Source organism: Lynx canadensis, chromosome A2 (genome assembly GCF_007474595.2).
Source record: "Lynx canadensis isolate LIC74 chromosome A2, mLynCan4.pri.v2, whole genome shotgun sequence".
Taxonomy (NCBI): domain Eukaryota; kingdom Metazoa; phylum Chordata; class Mammalia; order Carnivora; family Felidae; genus Lynx; species Lynx canadensis.
In genome coordinates, this window is record NC_044304.2 from 97,937,155 (window position 1) to 97,955,262 (window position 18,108).

Consider the following 18,108-nt stretch of genomic DNA (forward strand, 5'->3'; position numbering starts at 1 on the left):
ATGGTATAATAATAACACTTAATTAAGAAGGCATTTGTAAAAGATAATAAAGTCATCAGTTTAAATTGGTTATTGCAGCACCTAATAGTTAAAGCTCATTGTTATTACCATTATTATTATTATTAGCCCAGCTTCTCCATTCTGCATACTTTTTCCTGATTGAGATCTTAATATGTGGCATATTTGCCAGACACTCAGTTTTCTCATTCTCTTTCCACAATATATTTGTTGAATGAATGTATGAATGAACTGTCCCACCAGAAGCTGTTCTTTGAATTTTCACCCATCCCAGGGATGCAGAAGATTTGAGCCATATAGTACCTACTCAACTACTAATTAGTGGATTGGCCTTCATCCAGTAACTCCATTTCTCTCCAACTTCAATTTCTCTGTCTTTGAAACCACCAGGTAAGAAAAAAGAGGAGGGGATACTGGGAACCCTGAGTGCATACGATGTGATGTGCTAAGCATTCTGCTAGGCCCCCTGCATGTAAATAACACAAGGTTTAAAAGAAATCTAGATTTACAAATCCTGCTAATGCTGACTGTTAGTTATTCAAATAAAGGCTGGGATTCTAGAAAATCTTAATGATTAAAGGATAAAGATTGTTTGGGAAGACAGCGTCAGATTATTGTCCCAAATCCATCACTAACCTCATAAACCAAATCCTAAGGCAAGTGAGGAAGTTGACTTTATGTGGGGTTGATCAGGGATCCCTGAGTGCTTTCTTTTTCCTTGTGTTATATTATCAAAAAGTCTAGGATTGGAGCTGAGTGTTAACCACAGATAAATTTCTTACACAAATCACGTGCAAAAAACAGCAGTAGAGGCAGTACAGGAAGGTCTTAGAGGCACTAGATTTCAGATCTCCCTTGGGTGTATGTTTCTAATTCATAGAAACATCTAAGATTCTATTTTTTTAATACAAAAATAAATGAATGAATAAATAAGCAAGCTCAAGATGTGGAATTCATCTGTGAAACCGGTTTGCATTTGAAATACTAAGTGTGGTTTTGGAGAAGATCAGAGTTATTTCTTGATAACAGTTCAAATGGACATTTTGGGCCGGGAGCCATTAGTCAGCATCTGGGCTGCCTGGGAAATGAAAAAAGAAGAGAATAGGTCTTCTGTCAAGGGTTTTAATCCTCAAAAGTATCCACAGAAGAACACTTGAAGGAGTTTGTGATCATTAGAAAGGAGAGTCGACTAGCCATTATTCCCCCCTCCCACTCTGGCTAAAAGGAAAAACTAAAGGTAGATTAACCATCCACTGGTTTGAAAGGAAAATAGAAATATGATGTATCTCAGTACTTAGGCAGAAGTTCGTGTCTGATGGTTTTCAGATGCAAAAGTGATTTTTCTTCTTCTTGAAATTTAAACAACTCAACAGTGGACTTAAAATCTGGGTGGTTCACCACCAGCAGGTACACGGTATTATCTGAGAAGAGATGAAAAACAAAACTTGAAACGTTAACTGAGCTCTCAGCTGTCAGCCCTGTCTCCAGAAAGCAATTTCAACCCACCCCCAAATAGTACTTAGGGTGTCAGGCAGATGGAATATTTTCATCTCCTTGTAGAGAGAAGCACTTGTGATTGCTCCAAAGAAAAATGGCTAAAGGAAGAAGTAGTGACAGTCTCTAAAAACCTCTAAACTCCAAGGGACGGGTGGGGGTGGGGGAGGAATCCTCACCTTAAGAATGAGCAGATCTTGACACTAAAACTCCAAAGAGCTTGTTAAGCTTTCTATTGCAAATGGTCTCAGCAAGATGCAGAGCTGAGATAAAAGAGATAAAAGATGTGGAGAATACCAATATGAGAAGGTGTGCTCAGGTACGATTTACAGTGTAAAATGATCAATTCCATAAAAAGAACACCTGAGAGATGCTATCAAAGGGAAGCAGCTTCCGTGAGTCAGTATGGCTTTAAGACATAAAAGAGGCCAATCTAAGTGGTCAAGAAGGTGTGATTAGTGTTGGCGAGCGAAGTTAGATTATTACAGTCTTTGCCTTTAGAAGCGGCACGTCTTTGGAAAACTTTGATGTAACCAAATTGGTGTTTAAGGGAAAACAATACAAAGTTTAGTGGGTTGGACTGAAGAGATTTAAACAGAGAAGTCAACTAGAAGGCTCCTTATAGTTTGTCCGTTCAACAAACAAGTGTTTATTTTAACTGGTGCTAAGTGCTACAAAGGGAAAACTAAAACCAGACAACCGAATGAAGGGTAATGAGATGTTTTCTTCCTGAGAGTCAGGGAAGTTCTGAAGAAGTGATGTTAAAGCAGAAAACAAAATGATAATAGGAGACCAAACCATGTGAGTATGTAGAGAAAGAGCATTTCCAGGTGAGGGAAGAGAGTGTACAAAAAGCCTGAGGCAGGAGCTTCCTTGGCACATTCACTGAATAGTAAGGTTCTGGATGGAGTAGAGTGAGGGAAAGAAAGAGTCGGAAGCCTGCAGCCATAGATGTAGCTAGCCAAGGCCAATCTTAAGGTAAGGACGCAGGGCTTAGTCACTGGGGCCTTGGAGCAAAGGAGTAGCTTGACCTGAAGTTACAGTAGTAATCCAGGTGTGTGGGGAGACAGCACCGGGCCAGAAGGGTGGCATAGACAAGAAATGGCAAGAAAGGATAGGAGGACATTTGACAGGAAGCATCAAAAGTCCCTGATGATGGCTGAGGAGTGGGGGAGTCAGAAGTCAAATGTAAGTGAGGACTGAAACCCAGATTCGTGTTGTGTGCGGAAGATTCCACCTCTAGGAATTTTTCCTAAGGAAATATTCACAGAAGATATATATACAAGAATGTTTATTTTGGCATTGTTTGCAATGAGCATAAAGGCAGGAACAGACTGAATATCCATCAACAGAAGAACAATATTACAGCACTCCCATGCAACTGAATCCTAAACAGCCATTGCAAAGGAGCTCTAAATGCACTGTCATAGAAATCAGAGAAGGGAGTCCATAACGTAATGATAAATGCAAAAGCACTTTATAGAAGGGTTTGTGTAATATTACTCCCTTCTATTTTTAAAAGTGTACACATACCCAACAGTGTATTTCTTTGCACTTAAAAATGTTTTAAAAATAAAATATGATGTTGATAAATGGGTGGGGAGATCACTGAAAGGGGACTATACATGTATATATAAAAGAAGAGACTTCATATGGGGTATAGGTAAAGAAAAAAAGATAAAAGGATGAAAAATCAGTTTTCAACATTTTGAGTTTAAAGCAGCTATAGGAGAGGAACCCAAATAGAATAATCTAGTAAGCTACAGAAATGGAACTGAAAAGCCGACTAAAAAAAGAAAAGAAAAAAGAAAAAAGAATACCCCATTAACAGTATTCTCTTGGAAAGCAGGGACAGTTAAGGGGTGTGACTTGGCTGAACTTTCTGAAATAGAGCAAATAAAAGGAGGCAAAAGATCAGTCTTTTGGGGAATGTTCAGAGACTTTGAAATAAATGATGAAGCAATGAACAGGGAAAAGACTGTAGTAGGGTTAGAACTAAAGATAGATAAGTATATTGGAATATCAGGGAGGAGCAATTTACTTGAAGGAGAAAGTGGTCAACAGCATAAAATGAGGTGCAGGAAGGAAGGAGGGAGGGAGGAAAGGAAGGAAGGGAGGGAGGAAGGAAGGGAGGGAGAATTGGGAGAAAGAAAGTTTGTTAATAAGGACATTGCTGGTGACTTTAGGGCAGCAGTTTTAGTCACTCGCAGTGGAGAAAGTCTGAAAGAAAGATGGAAGGAGGGACTGTCTGCGGAGGAGATAGAGGCCATGAGTACAGACGTGGCTCTCCACTCCAGCTTTATATTTTATCACCTGGAGAACTTTTAACAAGTACTGCCACCCAGGCCTTCTTCAAACCGACTACTGAATCAGAATTATTGGGGCTGGGATATGATCATTAGGCTTTTTATTTTTTAATTTTTTTAACATTTATTTATTATTGAGAGACAGAGAGAGACAGAGCATGAGCAGGGGAGAGGCAGAGAGAGGGGGAGACACAGAATCCGAAGCAGGCTCCAGGCTCCGAGCCGTCAGCACAGAGCCCGATGTGGGGCTCGAACTCACGAACCGCAAGATCATGACCTGAGCCAAAGTCAGATGCCCAACCAACTGGGCCACCCAGGCGCCCCTTCACTAGGCTTTTTAAAACTCCCTGCTGTTGGAACTACTAAACAAGCTCAGTGAACTTGCAGGATACAACTTCAATACACAGAAATCTGTTGCGTTTCTATATGCTGAGTAGAACTATCAGAAAGAGAAATAAAACAATCCCATCTCCAACTGCATCAAAAAGAATAAAATACTTCAGAATAAATTTAAACAAGGAGGTGAAAGACCTATATATTGAACACTGTAAAACATTAATGAAAAAAATTGAAGACACAAATAAAAAGGTACAGCATGCTCTTGGATTGGAAGAATCAATATTGTTAAAGTGTCCCTACAGTAATCTACAGATTCAATATAATCCATATCAAAATTCCAATGGAATTTCTTGTAGAAATAGAAAAATAGTCTTGGAATCTGTATGAAACCACACACACACACACACACACACACACACACACACCAAAATACAAATAGCCAAAGCAATCTTGAAAAGAAGAGCAAGGTGTCATGCTCCTTGATTTCAAACTATATTATGAAGCTATAAAAATTAAAACAATGTGGTACTGGCATAAAAATAGACACATAGATCAGTGAACAGAATAGAGAGCCCAGAAATAAACCTATATATGGCTTGTGGTCAATTAATTTATGACAAAGGAACCAAGAATATAGAATATACCATGGGGAAAAGATGGGCTCTTCAATAAATCGTGTTGGGAAAACTGGACAGCTACATGCAAAAGAATGAAATTCAACCACTCTTATACTATCCACGAAAGTTAACTACAAATAGATTAAAGACTTGAGTAGAAGACTTGAAACCATAAACCTCCTAGAAGAAAACACAGGCAGTAAGTTCTTTGACATAGATCTTGGTGATGATTCTTTTAAACCTGACACCAAAAGCAAAAGCAACAAAAGCAAAAATAAACAAGTGGAGCTACAACAAGCTAAAAAGCTTCTCCACAGCAAGGGAAACCACCAACAAAATGAAAAGGCAACCTATCGAATGGAAAGGAATATTTGCAAACCATATATCTGATAAGGGGCGAATATCCAAAATATATAAAGAACCCATATAACTCAATAGCAAAAACAAGCAAGTAAATAATCTGATTTTAAAACAGGCAGAAGATCCAAAAAGATATTTTTTCAAAGAAGACATATAGAGGGCCAAGAAAATGTCCTGGTACAAGAAAAGGTGATCAACACCATTACTCATCAGGGAAATGCAAATCAAAACCACAGTGAGATACCATCTCACACCTGTTAGAATGGCTATTATCAAAAAGACAAAAACAAAACAAAACAAAACAAAAAAACAAGTGTTGGTGAGGATATAGAGAAAAAGGAAATCCTTGTGCATTGTTGTTGGGAATCGAAACTCGTGCAGCCACTATGAAAAACAGTTTCCTCGAAACTTTGGAGTTTCCTCGAAAAATTCAAAATAGAGCTGCCATATGATCCAGGAATTTCCTTTAAAGTGTTTATCTAAAAAAAACTAAAACACTAACTTGAAAAGATATATGTTCCTCCATGTTCATCGCAGCATTATTTACAATAGTCAAGACATGGAAACAACCTAGGTGTCCACTGATGGATGAACACACACACACACACACACACACACACACACACACAGGAATATTATTCAGCCATAAAAAAGAACAAAATCCTGTCATTGGTGACAACATGGATGGACCTCAAGGGTATTATGCTAAGCAAACTAAGTGAGAGAAAAACAAAAGCATGTGATAGCTCTTATATGTAGAATTAAAAACTAAGACAAAAAACAAAACTCATAGATTGGTTGCCAGAGGTGGGGAGTGGAGAGTGGAAGAAACAAGGGTAAAAAGGTTAAAAGAAAAAAAATTCAGTCGATATAAAATCCCCCAGGGGTTTCTGTGTGCATCTGGGTTTGAGAATTAATGTAGAGACAAAGAAAATGGTTGCAAACAGAAAGGAAGAAATGGGGATGGTGGGTGGCTCAGTCGGTTAAGCAGCCAACTCTTGATTTGGGCTCAAGTGATGATCCGAGAGTTGTGGTTATGATTGCGGGGTCATGGGATCGAGCCCCTCATCAGACTCCATACTGGGCATGGAGCCTGCCTAAGATTCTGTCTCTCTCTTCTTCTATTGCTCTTGTTCTCTCTCTCTCTCTCTCTCTCTCTCTTAAAAAAAAAAAGAAGGGAAGGAAGGAAGGAAGGAAGGAAGGAAGGAAGGAAGGAAGGAAGGGAAAAATGAGAGGAAGGCATAAGGGATGGGGGCAATATGTTGATAGTTTTGAAATGTGGAAAACTAGTTTGAAGACAAAACAGAGAAACCAGTGGACAGAAAGGCACTGAAGGTGACAGGGCTGAGAGAAAAGTGACCATGGTGACTCTCTGTCAATTGATCTCTGTCAGTGCTGATGCCTTCAGTTAGAAAAATCTATCCCTGTAAATTTCTGGATTTGTAAAATTGTTTAAAATGGAAAACCCATAATGATTAAGGCTACATATTATTGCTATTGTAATTATAGGGATAATGTGAATGTTGGTATTTTTAAAAATAAGTGCTTTACAGATCTGTAGTATGTTAGCATTCTCAAGCATTAAAGTGGTTATAATATTATATTTATATAACAGAGTGGGTAAGTTTAACAGAATAGTAACATTAACCATGACTACACTTCAGTGGAATGGAAGGAAATATTCACTTTAACATTTTTTTAATTTGGTTTTGTTTTTAACAAACATTAAATATTTTTACCTTCATCTGTGAACGTGCTAATCCCATGAGGGTTAAATGAGGAATGATCGAATTTGCTTCCAGTGATCTTCAGTTCTAACACTGTTGGATCTTCTTCATTTAGGTCCATCAGAAGTATTTTGCCAGGTTTATCAGGTTCAAAGCTCTTTATTCCAGGATACTTTAATCCCTTATAAAACATTAAGCAGACAAAAAATGGGCATATTACAAATATCTCAAAAGCTGATAGAGGTCATAGATGGCACATGGGTTCATACTATCTGCTTCGGGCCATAGGGCTGCATGGGAAGCCTCTTGGTTGGCTTGTGCAATAGGACCATGAAGGGTTCTGGAAGGCTGGAAGCCATATGTTCCACCAGGCCACCCCACACAACACACAGTCACAGACCATCCCTTCAGCAGCAGGAGCAGCAGAGCAAAGCCCTATGTGTCTCATACCACAGCTCCCAAATCATGACAAAGATCAAAAATGGAAAAGTAGACCAAATGGGCAATTGCTAATGAGCTTCAACCATATAAAGCAAGGAATATAGAGAGAACATTGGTCATGGTTTGTAAAATGTCTCCTGGCAGGTTCCTTGGAAGCATCTCAGGGACAGAGATTTGGGGGAAGTCAACAATTCCTTTCTTAGCCTTCAATTAGAACAACACAGCTATGTTTTTGTTTTCGATGTTGGAATCCCATATAAGATTTTGCTTGGAATATGTATTCTGTTGCTTAAAAAGGGAATTTGGAAGACACTGCTGTAGAAGATGACTAGTTTTGCACCTTCAAAGGAGGAAGTTGGACTAAATAAATTACAACAGGTAGCCAAGAGTGTTGGCTTCTTTTGTTTTAAGCTATGTCACGACCACAGTGATTTGTATGCAGAAGTTCAACAAACATGATGGCTTCACTCTTCAAAGTGTGGAAATTGTGGAATGACCTATCAACAATTTTATATTAAAGGGCTTATTCTGGAAAGTGTAAAAAAAAAAAGGTAAAATCTAACCAACATGTGAGTGTTTATATTTATATGCATACATATACATATAGACGCATATATATGTATACACACATACACCCAATTCAGTAAATATTTGAGTATACCACTTAAGGGCTTCAAGGAATAAGCCATTGATGGAAAGCCATTCTTGAACTCATTGGACTTACAAATCTTCGCTAAATGGAAGACAAGGTAATATTAGAGTTCAGCGTACACATAGGAATACAAATATGCATAGTAGGCACATAATCGTAATTTTAACACCAGTGTAAATGCATATACTGTTTGTTTTTTGAACCATATGACTGCTTATTTTATTTGAAGGTGGTCATTGGTATATAACAGGCTTAAATGAAAGACTTAGGCTGCTTGTTCTAGAAAATGGTGTAGAGCACTGTAAAAGAGAGAAAACACTTACGGAGCTAATGAAAGCTAGTCCACTAGGAAGTATCTCCAAGTCTTCAGAGCCAGATTCTGCCAGAAAAGAGACTAGTCAGTACAGATTGTTGCAGGCTATTGCAGGGAGCTACTGATCCTTTTCTTCATCACTCCTAACTGGAAAAAGAGGCTATTTAGCTCTTATTTGATAGATCCAGAATAATTAACTCTTTCATTTATTCAAACTGACTAATATGATTCTATAAAAATGAGAAGACATTAATATAACTAAGTGCAATTAAAATTTACACTTAATGTATTTACTTATTTATTTATTTTTTATTTTTTGATGTTTTGATGTTATACTTAGTGACAATACTTTATTGTCAAATAGGTTTCCATATGCATTTTTATTTTTTAAGTTTATTTAGTTATTTTGAGAGAGACAGAGAGAGAAAGAGAGAGCACATGAGCAGGGGAGGGGCAGAGAGAGAAGGAAAGAGAGAGAATCTGCACCACCAGCGCTGAGCCTGACATAGAGCTTGAACTCACTAACCATGAGATCATGACCTGAGCCGAAATCTAGAGTCAGACACCTAACTGACTAAGCCATCCAGGCTCCCTGTATTGACACTTTTAGTAGACATGTTTGTTTTACAAACATCCAATAATATCAAATATTGATATCATATCTATTTTCTAGGAAAATTGCACTGAAAGATACCTGGCCAACCTTACTGATGCTGACTAAGTCTTATGGTCTAGACTGTCCAACCTTAGTCAACTGAGATAGATAACTCTAAACAAAACAAAACATAACAAAAGCATGGATCTCAAACAAGCTGTCCTCAAATAACAAAGATGGTTGAAACCATCTGGGGACTTGAGTCCTGTGACACTCCCTGTTGGTTGCCTACCAGCTGCTATTTCCTTATCCTTTTATCTTTGCTGACAGAGCCTGCTTTCCACAATGGAAGCCAGATAATTACTTTCCCAGCTTCCTTTGCAGCTAGGGCAGCAGCCTGTGGTCTACCTCTGACTAATGAGATCTAAGGGGAAATCTGCTGAGAACTTCTGGGAAAAATATTCCTCCCCGATACTAAAAGAGGTGAAGCCTTGTGGTAACTGTCAAGGTGTACAAAGACCTTTTAAAATTTGTCCCCTTACTCACTGCTTTTTCTCCATCCTCTGTCCCTCCTCTGTAATCTCCGCAGGTGGTATTACCATTAAATCATTGTTCTGACTATTGTTTTTGCTAAACTAACAAAACAAAAACAAACTATCAAAAACTGTCAATACCTTGGCAATGTGTTCGTGAAATCAAAAGTCAAGTATGTTGGTATTTATAATTAACTACTGACTTAACCATTCTCTTTGGGTTCATAGTTCTCTTTCTGAACAAAATTAAACACGTGTATTAATCAAATAAATAGCAAGGTGATACTGCAAGTTCAAATGAGATACTCCCTCCGCTCTCATACTTACCTATTCCTTTAACTAAATTACAGTTAGGAAGTTCTACTGGCTTTACTTCTCGGAAAGCATTAAGTCGTGCTCTGGGGGAGAAAAAAGGAACAAAACACACATAAAACTATTCAGAAATGATAATTAAGTTGCACAAGTAAGCTGCCTGTAAAGTTCTCCTTAACTGGACTTTGTCTGGATTTCAATCCCAGGGTTAGTGGTCCCTGCAGTCTGAGCAATTCTACCAGTCAAGGCCAGAGCAAGGCTGGTGGGGCCTCTGGGTACATTCAGTGTTTATTTAACAGAGGTGGATAGATCCACAAAAGAAATACACCGTGTCCTCTCCACAGCTCTGTGCACTTTGGCAGGAATAGGGACCATTTCATCTGCTGTGTAAGGAGTCCTATGTGGAAATTTGGGTTAAATAGCAACATGGTTCCAATTTACTCCATTGATGTTTTAGGGCTGCTGACAGATGGGCCTCCTACCCATCTGCCCAGTCTGGCTCCAAAGCCTGGACTGGGCATCTGCTCTCGGGTGTGTCACTTGAAAAACACAGGTGTGCCTAAAGGATTTATAACTTTAGAAAATCACACCCAAGGCCAGAATATAAAAAGACTCACACACACACAAACACACACACACACACACACACACACACGCAAGCAACTTATTAAATCTGAGTGCATAAACATCATGGGGAATATTTGAGTGGAGGACATAGGAAAAAAGGACAGATGTGAGAAGGAAGTACCAGCAGGCTGCCTAAGCAGAGCAAAACTATTGATGAGGCATTTAAAAGAACTGGACCACAACATCAGCACAACCAAGGGATTTAAACAATCAACACTTTTTTTTTTTTTGAGAACTAATGATACAATATAGTCTTAGTGAGTAGCAACAATTATCCAAGGACCCCCAGAAATCTTATTTGGCTAGAGATAGGCTGAGAAATTCTTCATAATTTAGTGTCACAGAGGAAGAGGGTGGGCTAGAGGACATTCTAGATAAAATTCTCAATTTGGTATAAAATGATAGGAATTGGGGGGCGTTTGACCTTTCATCCTTTCATTCAGAAAAAAGCATGACATGTTCCTACCACAACGGCACTGGCTACCAATTCCACCTTTGGAAAGGGTCTGACCTAACAGCTTTGTTAAAGCGCCACAGTTTATCCCAAACCACCTCCAGAGTGGAGAGACACCAGGCGGGGTGCTAGAGCTCCAGGGATGGAAGACTAGATGGGGAAGGCCTGGCCTGCAAGCAAAGGGTGGTTCCCTGAATGATGTACTTGAACTTACAAAGTGGACTTTCAAAGGAAAGTTGGGATCTGCCCCACGACTTAAGAAACTAAAAGGTATTTTAAAAATGGGAACCTGATATTATAATCATGAAAGTTCACAATAAAGAAATAAAAGGGGAAATGATGATGCATCAGGAAAAGCATTTTGCATGGCACACACACACACACACACACACACACACACGTGTGCATGCACATATTCCCCACACCCCTAAAACAAAACAAAAAAAATACTCACCCTAACATACGTAATACATTCTTAACTTTTCTATTCAAGTCTATTTCATTCATTTTAAAATGCTGACCATAATCTACTAAAACTGCTATTGTGGACCACCATTTTGAAAATCAGTGGTCAAGAGAAAGCTCCGTGAGTATTTGTAAAGTGCTCCAAGGGATTCAAAGGACAGACACAAAAGATGTTAAAGGTGCAGATCCTATACAAAACACCACAAAAAAGTGACACAGAAGAAGAGACTCAATGTTGAGTGGGCCAAGACCTGTGAAAAATACCAAGGGTAGCCAAATTAGCTTTTCTTAGCATCAAAACCACACAGGAAGAATAGGTGCACTGCTTGGCTCACAAGGCTCATCAAACCTGATGGGATCCTAGAAGGCAAAGGAGAGCAGAAGAGATCGGCCCCATCCTAATTCAGGCTTTTCTTTAATGGAAGACAACCTCTAACCTGAAAAAGGTAGAATGATCAAGGAGGCATGACGACAGCACTCAGTTGCTTTCAGTTCACATTTGTAGCTAAAAAGCAAATCATAGCTCAACAGAATAATCATTGCCGCTGCAGTTCAAGTACTGTATACATGCCTTCATTTAACCTTCAAACACCTCTCTGCAGTACTATTATTTTCCTGATTTTACAGATGACTAAGATTAAATGGCTTTCCAAATCCACAAGGTTAGGAAGCGGCTGAATTGGGATTGGAACTCAGGTATGAACGCAAAGCTCACATCCAGTCCTCCTGCTCAAGCAAAATGTACAGGTAACACTACTTACAAACTGGAGGAAGCACCAGAAGACAATTCTCCCAGTGTTACTATAATCCAGCTCATATGTTTTTACCTTAGTCTCAATTATCAGGAAATATCTGGTCAAGAGCTTGATTAAGTCCAAATGTTCTGGGTCCAAGGGATAAAATTCGATGTCTGAGATGTGTCTCTGATTCCTAAGGCCTCTGAAGTCTGACCAGAAATCACACAATCCCTGCTATGAATTATTCTTTGCAAAGATGTGCTTGCTTCTTACAAAAGAAAGCGAGGCTCTTTAGTTTATGTATTAAGAAATCCACTCTGGAACTTTCCTTGGGGCCGTATGCAGCCCCCTCAGTCTACTTTCTGCCACTGTACACTCCTCATTCATCCAATATTCTCTTTTGGGACCTACTGTGTGCCAAGACCTGTGCTAAGGGCTCTTACACATACTTCCTCAATTGATTTCCTTGTTACCTTTTTCAAAAAATGTTTTTAAAAATTTTTTAACATTTATTTTTGAGAGAGAGAGAGAGAGACAGAGTGCAAGTGGGGGAGGGGCAGAGAGAGAGGGAAACACCGGATCCCAAGCAGACTCCAGACTTTGAGCTGTCAACACAGAGCTGAATGAGGGGCTGGAACCCACGGCCCGTGAGGTCATGACCTGAGCTGAAGTCGGATGCTTAACCGACTGAGCCACCCAAGTGCTCCTCTCCTTGTTACTTTTGAGACGATGATTAATTTTCACCTGATTGATGGGTAAGAAACCCGAGGCACAGGGAAACAAAGTACGTTGCTTCTTGTTGCTTTTTTAAAGGCATAGAGCTGGGATTGGAAATGAGGTGTCATGATACTAGGGGCCCTTTTTTCTATATTGCTTTCACACCACTTTTCATTTGTTCAAGCTTCTCCCTCCATCTAGAACACCCATGCCTCCTAATCCAGGGGGAAGACTCCTACTCATGACTTTCTGTAGCTCCTCTTGGTCTATTGTGATAGGAATAACTCCTTTATCCTCACAAACCTCCCCATATACAGCTATCAGGTCTCCTACCCAAGTGTTTTGCAGTTATCAGTTTTTGGTCTTGTTGCTCACAGTAAACTCTGAAATCTATGAGTAAATAGCACCGCATCCTGCTCGTCCCTGTGACCCAGCAGGAACCCAGCGCCGGCAGAGAGAAGGAACCCCGTAGATGTCTGCTAAATTGTTTTCTGGAATTACTAGGCTAGTGCATCAGATGGAGAAGATGGTGTTGGTTGCATTGATAGGGAAGACTGGAGAGCTATTTGTTTGTCCTTAGCTTAGGGTCACATGAGGAATTATTATACTATATATTCAAACAGCGCTCATTAGGTGGATCATTCATAGGTGGATTTTTGAAAAAGCATATGGCAATAATAAAAGCTAACATTTACAGAGTACCTTTCACGTGCCAGATTTTATACTTATCCTACTGTGATATGTATTATTATCCCATAATTTTTTCAGGTGGAGAGACAGGCTCAGCATGGTAGAGTGACTTGGAAGTTGAAGAAATGGCATCCAGCCCAGGTCTGCTGGAAGCCACCCCTGCCCTCTTCCCCCTGTAGTGTGGAGTGTGGAGAGGTTATGAGGTGGCAGAAAGGCAAACACTAGCTTTTAATGACGGGAAACAGCGGTGTCACGCGTTGCAATCAGCAACTTCGGAGTGGGGAAGTTGCTATAGATGCCAGCTGTAACATTCCACACCCCACAGGGTGCTGTTTATATCATAGTCCAAGGCATTCCCGGGACTTGCCCATGCACACCCCACAAGGTCACAACAGCTGACTTCACAGATGGACAGGGGAGACTGCTGGTCCAGAGGAGCCCTCTCAGTTCCTTCCTCTGTGCTGTCATCACCTCAAAAGCGTCAGGGAACCCCCTCAAGACACTTTTTGTGTCCTTCTGCAAGTTCCTTCCAGCCCTAGGCCAATGCAGTGTCCTGGGAACCTGCCCCACTCCTGTATACCCGATCTCTGAAGAAAAGACGGTGTAGCCACTGTGGGGGTTGGCTTGCTCCTGATGCAGGCCTCGGGGCACGATCTCTTCCCTTCTCTTCCTTGGGCAGATTCACAATCTTCTCTGGGACTCAAAGGCTTTATTTCTAAAAGTGTAACAAAGGTAATTTACTGATCCTCCAGAATCTCTTGATCTGGTTCTGGCATGGGTGCTGCAGCATTTGCAGGTCCTTTAAAGAAGTGCATACAAATCTCCCGGGCATTATTAAATAATGCCAATGAGGATTCAGTAGTGTGGGGTGGGGCCTAGAATTCTGCAACTAGACGCAGCTCCCAGATGATCCTCCTGCGCGCATCTGGTCCGCAGCCCGTTTGAGGAAAGAGGCTTCAGGGCCTTTGGAATAGTGCATGCAATTTCCCTTCCCTCTCCTGCCTGGGCTGTTCCCATTCTCCATCTCCATAACCCCCACCCTCTTGGCCCCACATTGCTCCTGTCCCTGAGGTTCTTCCAGACCCCCTTTCCATTCTAAAACCAGAGGTCCAGCTCCCTCACACTTTCCTCTTCCCTTCTCGGTGGTCTGATTACAGACAGAAGTTTAAAGATTAAGGCTCCCTCCCCCATCGCTGAATCCAGGTGCTGAAAATAAAGCAGTAAGTTCCTAATTCCAAACCAGACCCCATATCTTCCCACTGTGGCAGCCCCACAGCAGAGTGTCTCCTGCAGACGCATTATCCATGACAGGAAACCACAGGTAACGCCAACAAAGGGACGTGCAGGGACTGATGTTATGTCGGGCTATCATCCATTATACTTTGTACTTTGGTCCTTTTGGAAAAATCAGAATCAGGCTAGAGGCCCAGAAACTAAGGCCAAGGTCCCCTTGCTGCCCAAGGATAGGTCCCAACTTTTTCGGGTTGAAATTTGCCTTGGTGCAAATCACTGCTATAGGATAGTCCTTTTCACACTACATCCCAGGGAGCTCTACGGGATGCTGATAGATGGTACCCAAAAAGGGGAATGGAGGTGTGGGCAAATAAGTCTGTGAAATGATGGCTTGTGTTGTTGTTGCTTATTTTAGCTGAAGAATTTTTCAAAGCTTCCTGTATGCCAGAATGCATTGCCAATCTGTAGGAAAGGCTGTAGTAGAAAACACTTCCCAAATGTATGTGTCCAAGGAACATATTTTTTCGTGGAGCAAATCTTGTGGCTCATGTTCCAAGGAACAAACTTGGGGAAGTATTAATGGTGAATCACATAGGCTAAGACCACATGCTGAGAGAGAAACGTTTTATGACTGGGGTAGGGAAGCTATGCTTTTACACAAAAACATACAAAATGCCTACAGTCTTCATTCTCAGAGTAAATTAAGGAAGGTAAACCAGAAAGATAGACCCTCACTCCCTCCTTGCAGACCTGTAGTCCTTTGGGAGACATCTTGGTGGGGGGCCTCTGCAAGAATAGGGGCAGAAGAAACCCAGGTACAGATTCAGAATTGAAAGGATAAAGCCTAGAAGGGGGCTTAGATCTTTGTATCTCATTTATTTTCATCCCAGGATAATACCATGATCTACACATATGCTGGGGGATGTGTGTGTGTGTGTGTGTGTGTATGTATATATATATATATATATATATATATATATATATATATACAGAAAGAGAGAGAGAGAGATTTTCCTTTAGCACCAAAGAGTACTATGATTAATGAAAATCCACAAACTGTAATTTTTACATGATTTTAAAACCCACATCACTAACTCTCCATTACCCTTCTCTGATAGTTTGTGATTATAAAAATAATTAACAATTAGAAGAAAAAAACCCAATAGTTTGCAAAAAGTTGTTCTGAAAGAAAGCTTAGGGTCATATAAGTTTTTTAAAGATCCAAAATGTTCAATTTGATTTTTAGTAATGTTTTACTTCAAAGTAAATAAGAAGATGTTGACTAAACCTTAGGAACTAGGGTGATCTCTAGACTTTGAACCCCTGTAAAGTTACCATCAAACTACTGAAACGTTCTTAAAAACTTTCCTCCCTTTTACAGTACCTTAGGGTTTATAAATACTTTAAGGGAAGCAGAGCACTAACATTTATTGAATAGTTACTGTGTCCCAGACACCGTGTTAGCTGCTTCATGTATGAGTGTGGATTATTGGCTCAGGCTTATTCAAGCAGACAATGTTAGAGCTGTGAAGTGATTTGCCCAAGATCTCATAATGGAAGGGACATAGCAAGAACCCAGGACATCAAATGCGGGTTGAGCCAGGGTTCTTTCCTTCCCACACCCCTCACCCCTGCCCAACTGGAGCAGATGGGGTGTGGGGAGTAGACCCTCACAGGGTGCGTTTGCTCATACCTGATCTGCTCCACATGCATTCTGTGTCTTTGTGTGGCCTCAAGGTGACAATCTGCAAGCTGGGAAGATTTACACTGTGGCTGGGGTTTACGCCATGGCTCTTCCCTAACCTACACAATATCGGGGTGGGGGGGGATCCTTAGTCTATCCTGAAGAGAGATTGAGAAGTGACTCTGTTGCCAAGGCACACAGATCTTCATGAAAAATCAATCTGTGTATGCCAACAACTTGGCCATCACACCAGTGACAATTTTTCTCCTTACCCCATGTCTCAGGCCATGAACAAGGGCATGTTTTCAAGTGGCACACGAAAGTTAGACAAACATTTATGAAAATCCTGCAGGATGTGCATCTAAAGCTTCCCTCGGGCTTTCGGTTAAAAGACTACACCCTACTTTCAGGGGCGCTCCTGGGGTTGCCGAGGCGGGGGAGGACCAGGGCTGCAGCCCTCACCACAGCCCAACTTACTGATAAGAAGCCCGGTGATCCCTGAAGAGTGCCAGTCCCAGCCCCAGGAGAGTGAGCAACATCAGCTTTGCCATGGCTTGGATAGGAATGGATGGCTGGACTGATAAACCCGCCGGCCAGGAGACTGGCTTGCCTGTGGCCTGAGCCTCGCGGGGACAGTCCCTGGGTCCGACCTTCCCTCCAGGCTCCTCCCCTCCCCTCCCCGCTGCACTGCAGAGGCAGGAGCTGCTTGCTCCCTGAGACTTGAGAGGGGAGACAGAGAACAGCTGCCTATGCCCTGCAAGAAGGGGACAGCCTGTTGATTGGTGGAAATGGAGAGCTGTGGGAAAAGAGAGCCAGGCTTTTATGAGCGCTCACTTTGTGCCAGCAAGGTCCTAATCCCTTTGCCTCAGAGGGGTTCAGTAATGTGATCACAGTGACTCAGCCAGAAATGGCACACACATGGAAGGAAGGAAGGAAGGAAGGAAGGAAGGAAGGAAGGAAGGAAGGAAGGGAAGGAAGGAAGGGCTGTGATTAGAAGCCCTAAGATCTAACTTTACTCTCACCAGGCTACCGCTGTGTGTCATCTTCAAACATCTGGATTTCTAGCATCTCAATCTCCAAGCACCACTCCTGACCTTACAGCTCAGCAAGTACATCACTGCATTGTTCATTTATTCTGGGCACTCGCTGACACTTGCCGAGTCCCTGTTATGCGCGAGAAATCAGTAAAATATAGCACTACTGCCTGTATAGTGCTGTGGGTAATGCATGCATGCATTATGGATATGCACATATTCTATGGAAAAGAATAAAGCAGGGAAGAAAGATACGGAGCACTGAGGTGCCATTTAAAGAATGGGAGTCAGGGAAAACCTCACTGATAAGGGGACTTCTGAGCAAAGCTGGAAAGAAGGTGCCTCTTTGTACCCATGTCTCCTTTCTCTCCTATTACCATGAATGAAGTGTTTCCTCCTTCACTAAAGGCCAGCCCCTCCCTTCCTTTTCTTCTCAAGGATTTTGGTCCCAGTTACACCTGTCTCTACTGCAGCATCCATCATTTCCTCTTTTCTGGAATAATGCTACCAGATGCCAATGTGCTTTAGTGTCACTCATAGTATTCTGGGGAAAATGCTCTTTCACTGCTCATTCTAACTATGCCCTCTTTCTCTTCTCCCCCTCTCTCTCTCTATATGATATATAGATAGATATAGATAGATTGATATAGAAATAGATATTTAAATATATATCTCTATCTATATATAGATATATAGATATATATATTTAAATCTCTGAAAGATTTGCCAACAGTTGCTGCTTCCATTTTATCATCTCTTG

General features: G+C 41.0%; 1 protein-coding gene across 1 annotated transcript in view; it reads right to left on the bottom strand.

Moving 5' to 3' along the window:
• PON1 (paraoxonase 1) overlaps window positions 1-16,946 on the bottom strand; it is a 34,799-nt gene extending 17,853 nt beyond the window's left edge. The window contains exons 1-5 of the mRNA XM_030307984.1: window positions 16,792-16,946; window positions 9,723-9,793; window positions 8,278-8,333; window positions 6,874-7,042; window positions 1,313-1,439 (exon numbers count right to left, since the gene is read on the bottom strand). Of these exons, the coding sequence (XP_030163844.1) occupies window positions 1,313-1,439; window positions 6,874-7,042; window positions 8,278-8,333; window positions 9,723-9,793; window positions 16,792-16,865 (497 nt within the window). The 5' untranslated portion in view covers window positions 16,866-16,946. The remainder of the gene's footprint in view (window positions 1-1,312; window positions 1,440-6,873; window positions 7,043-8,277; window positions 8,334-9,722; window positions 9,794-16,791) is intronic.
• Between the last annotated feature and the right edge of the window lie 1,162 nt (window positions 16,947-18,108).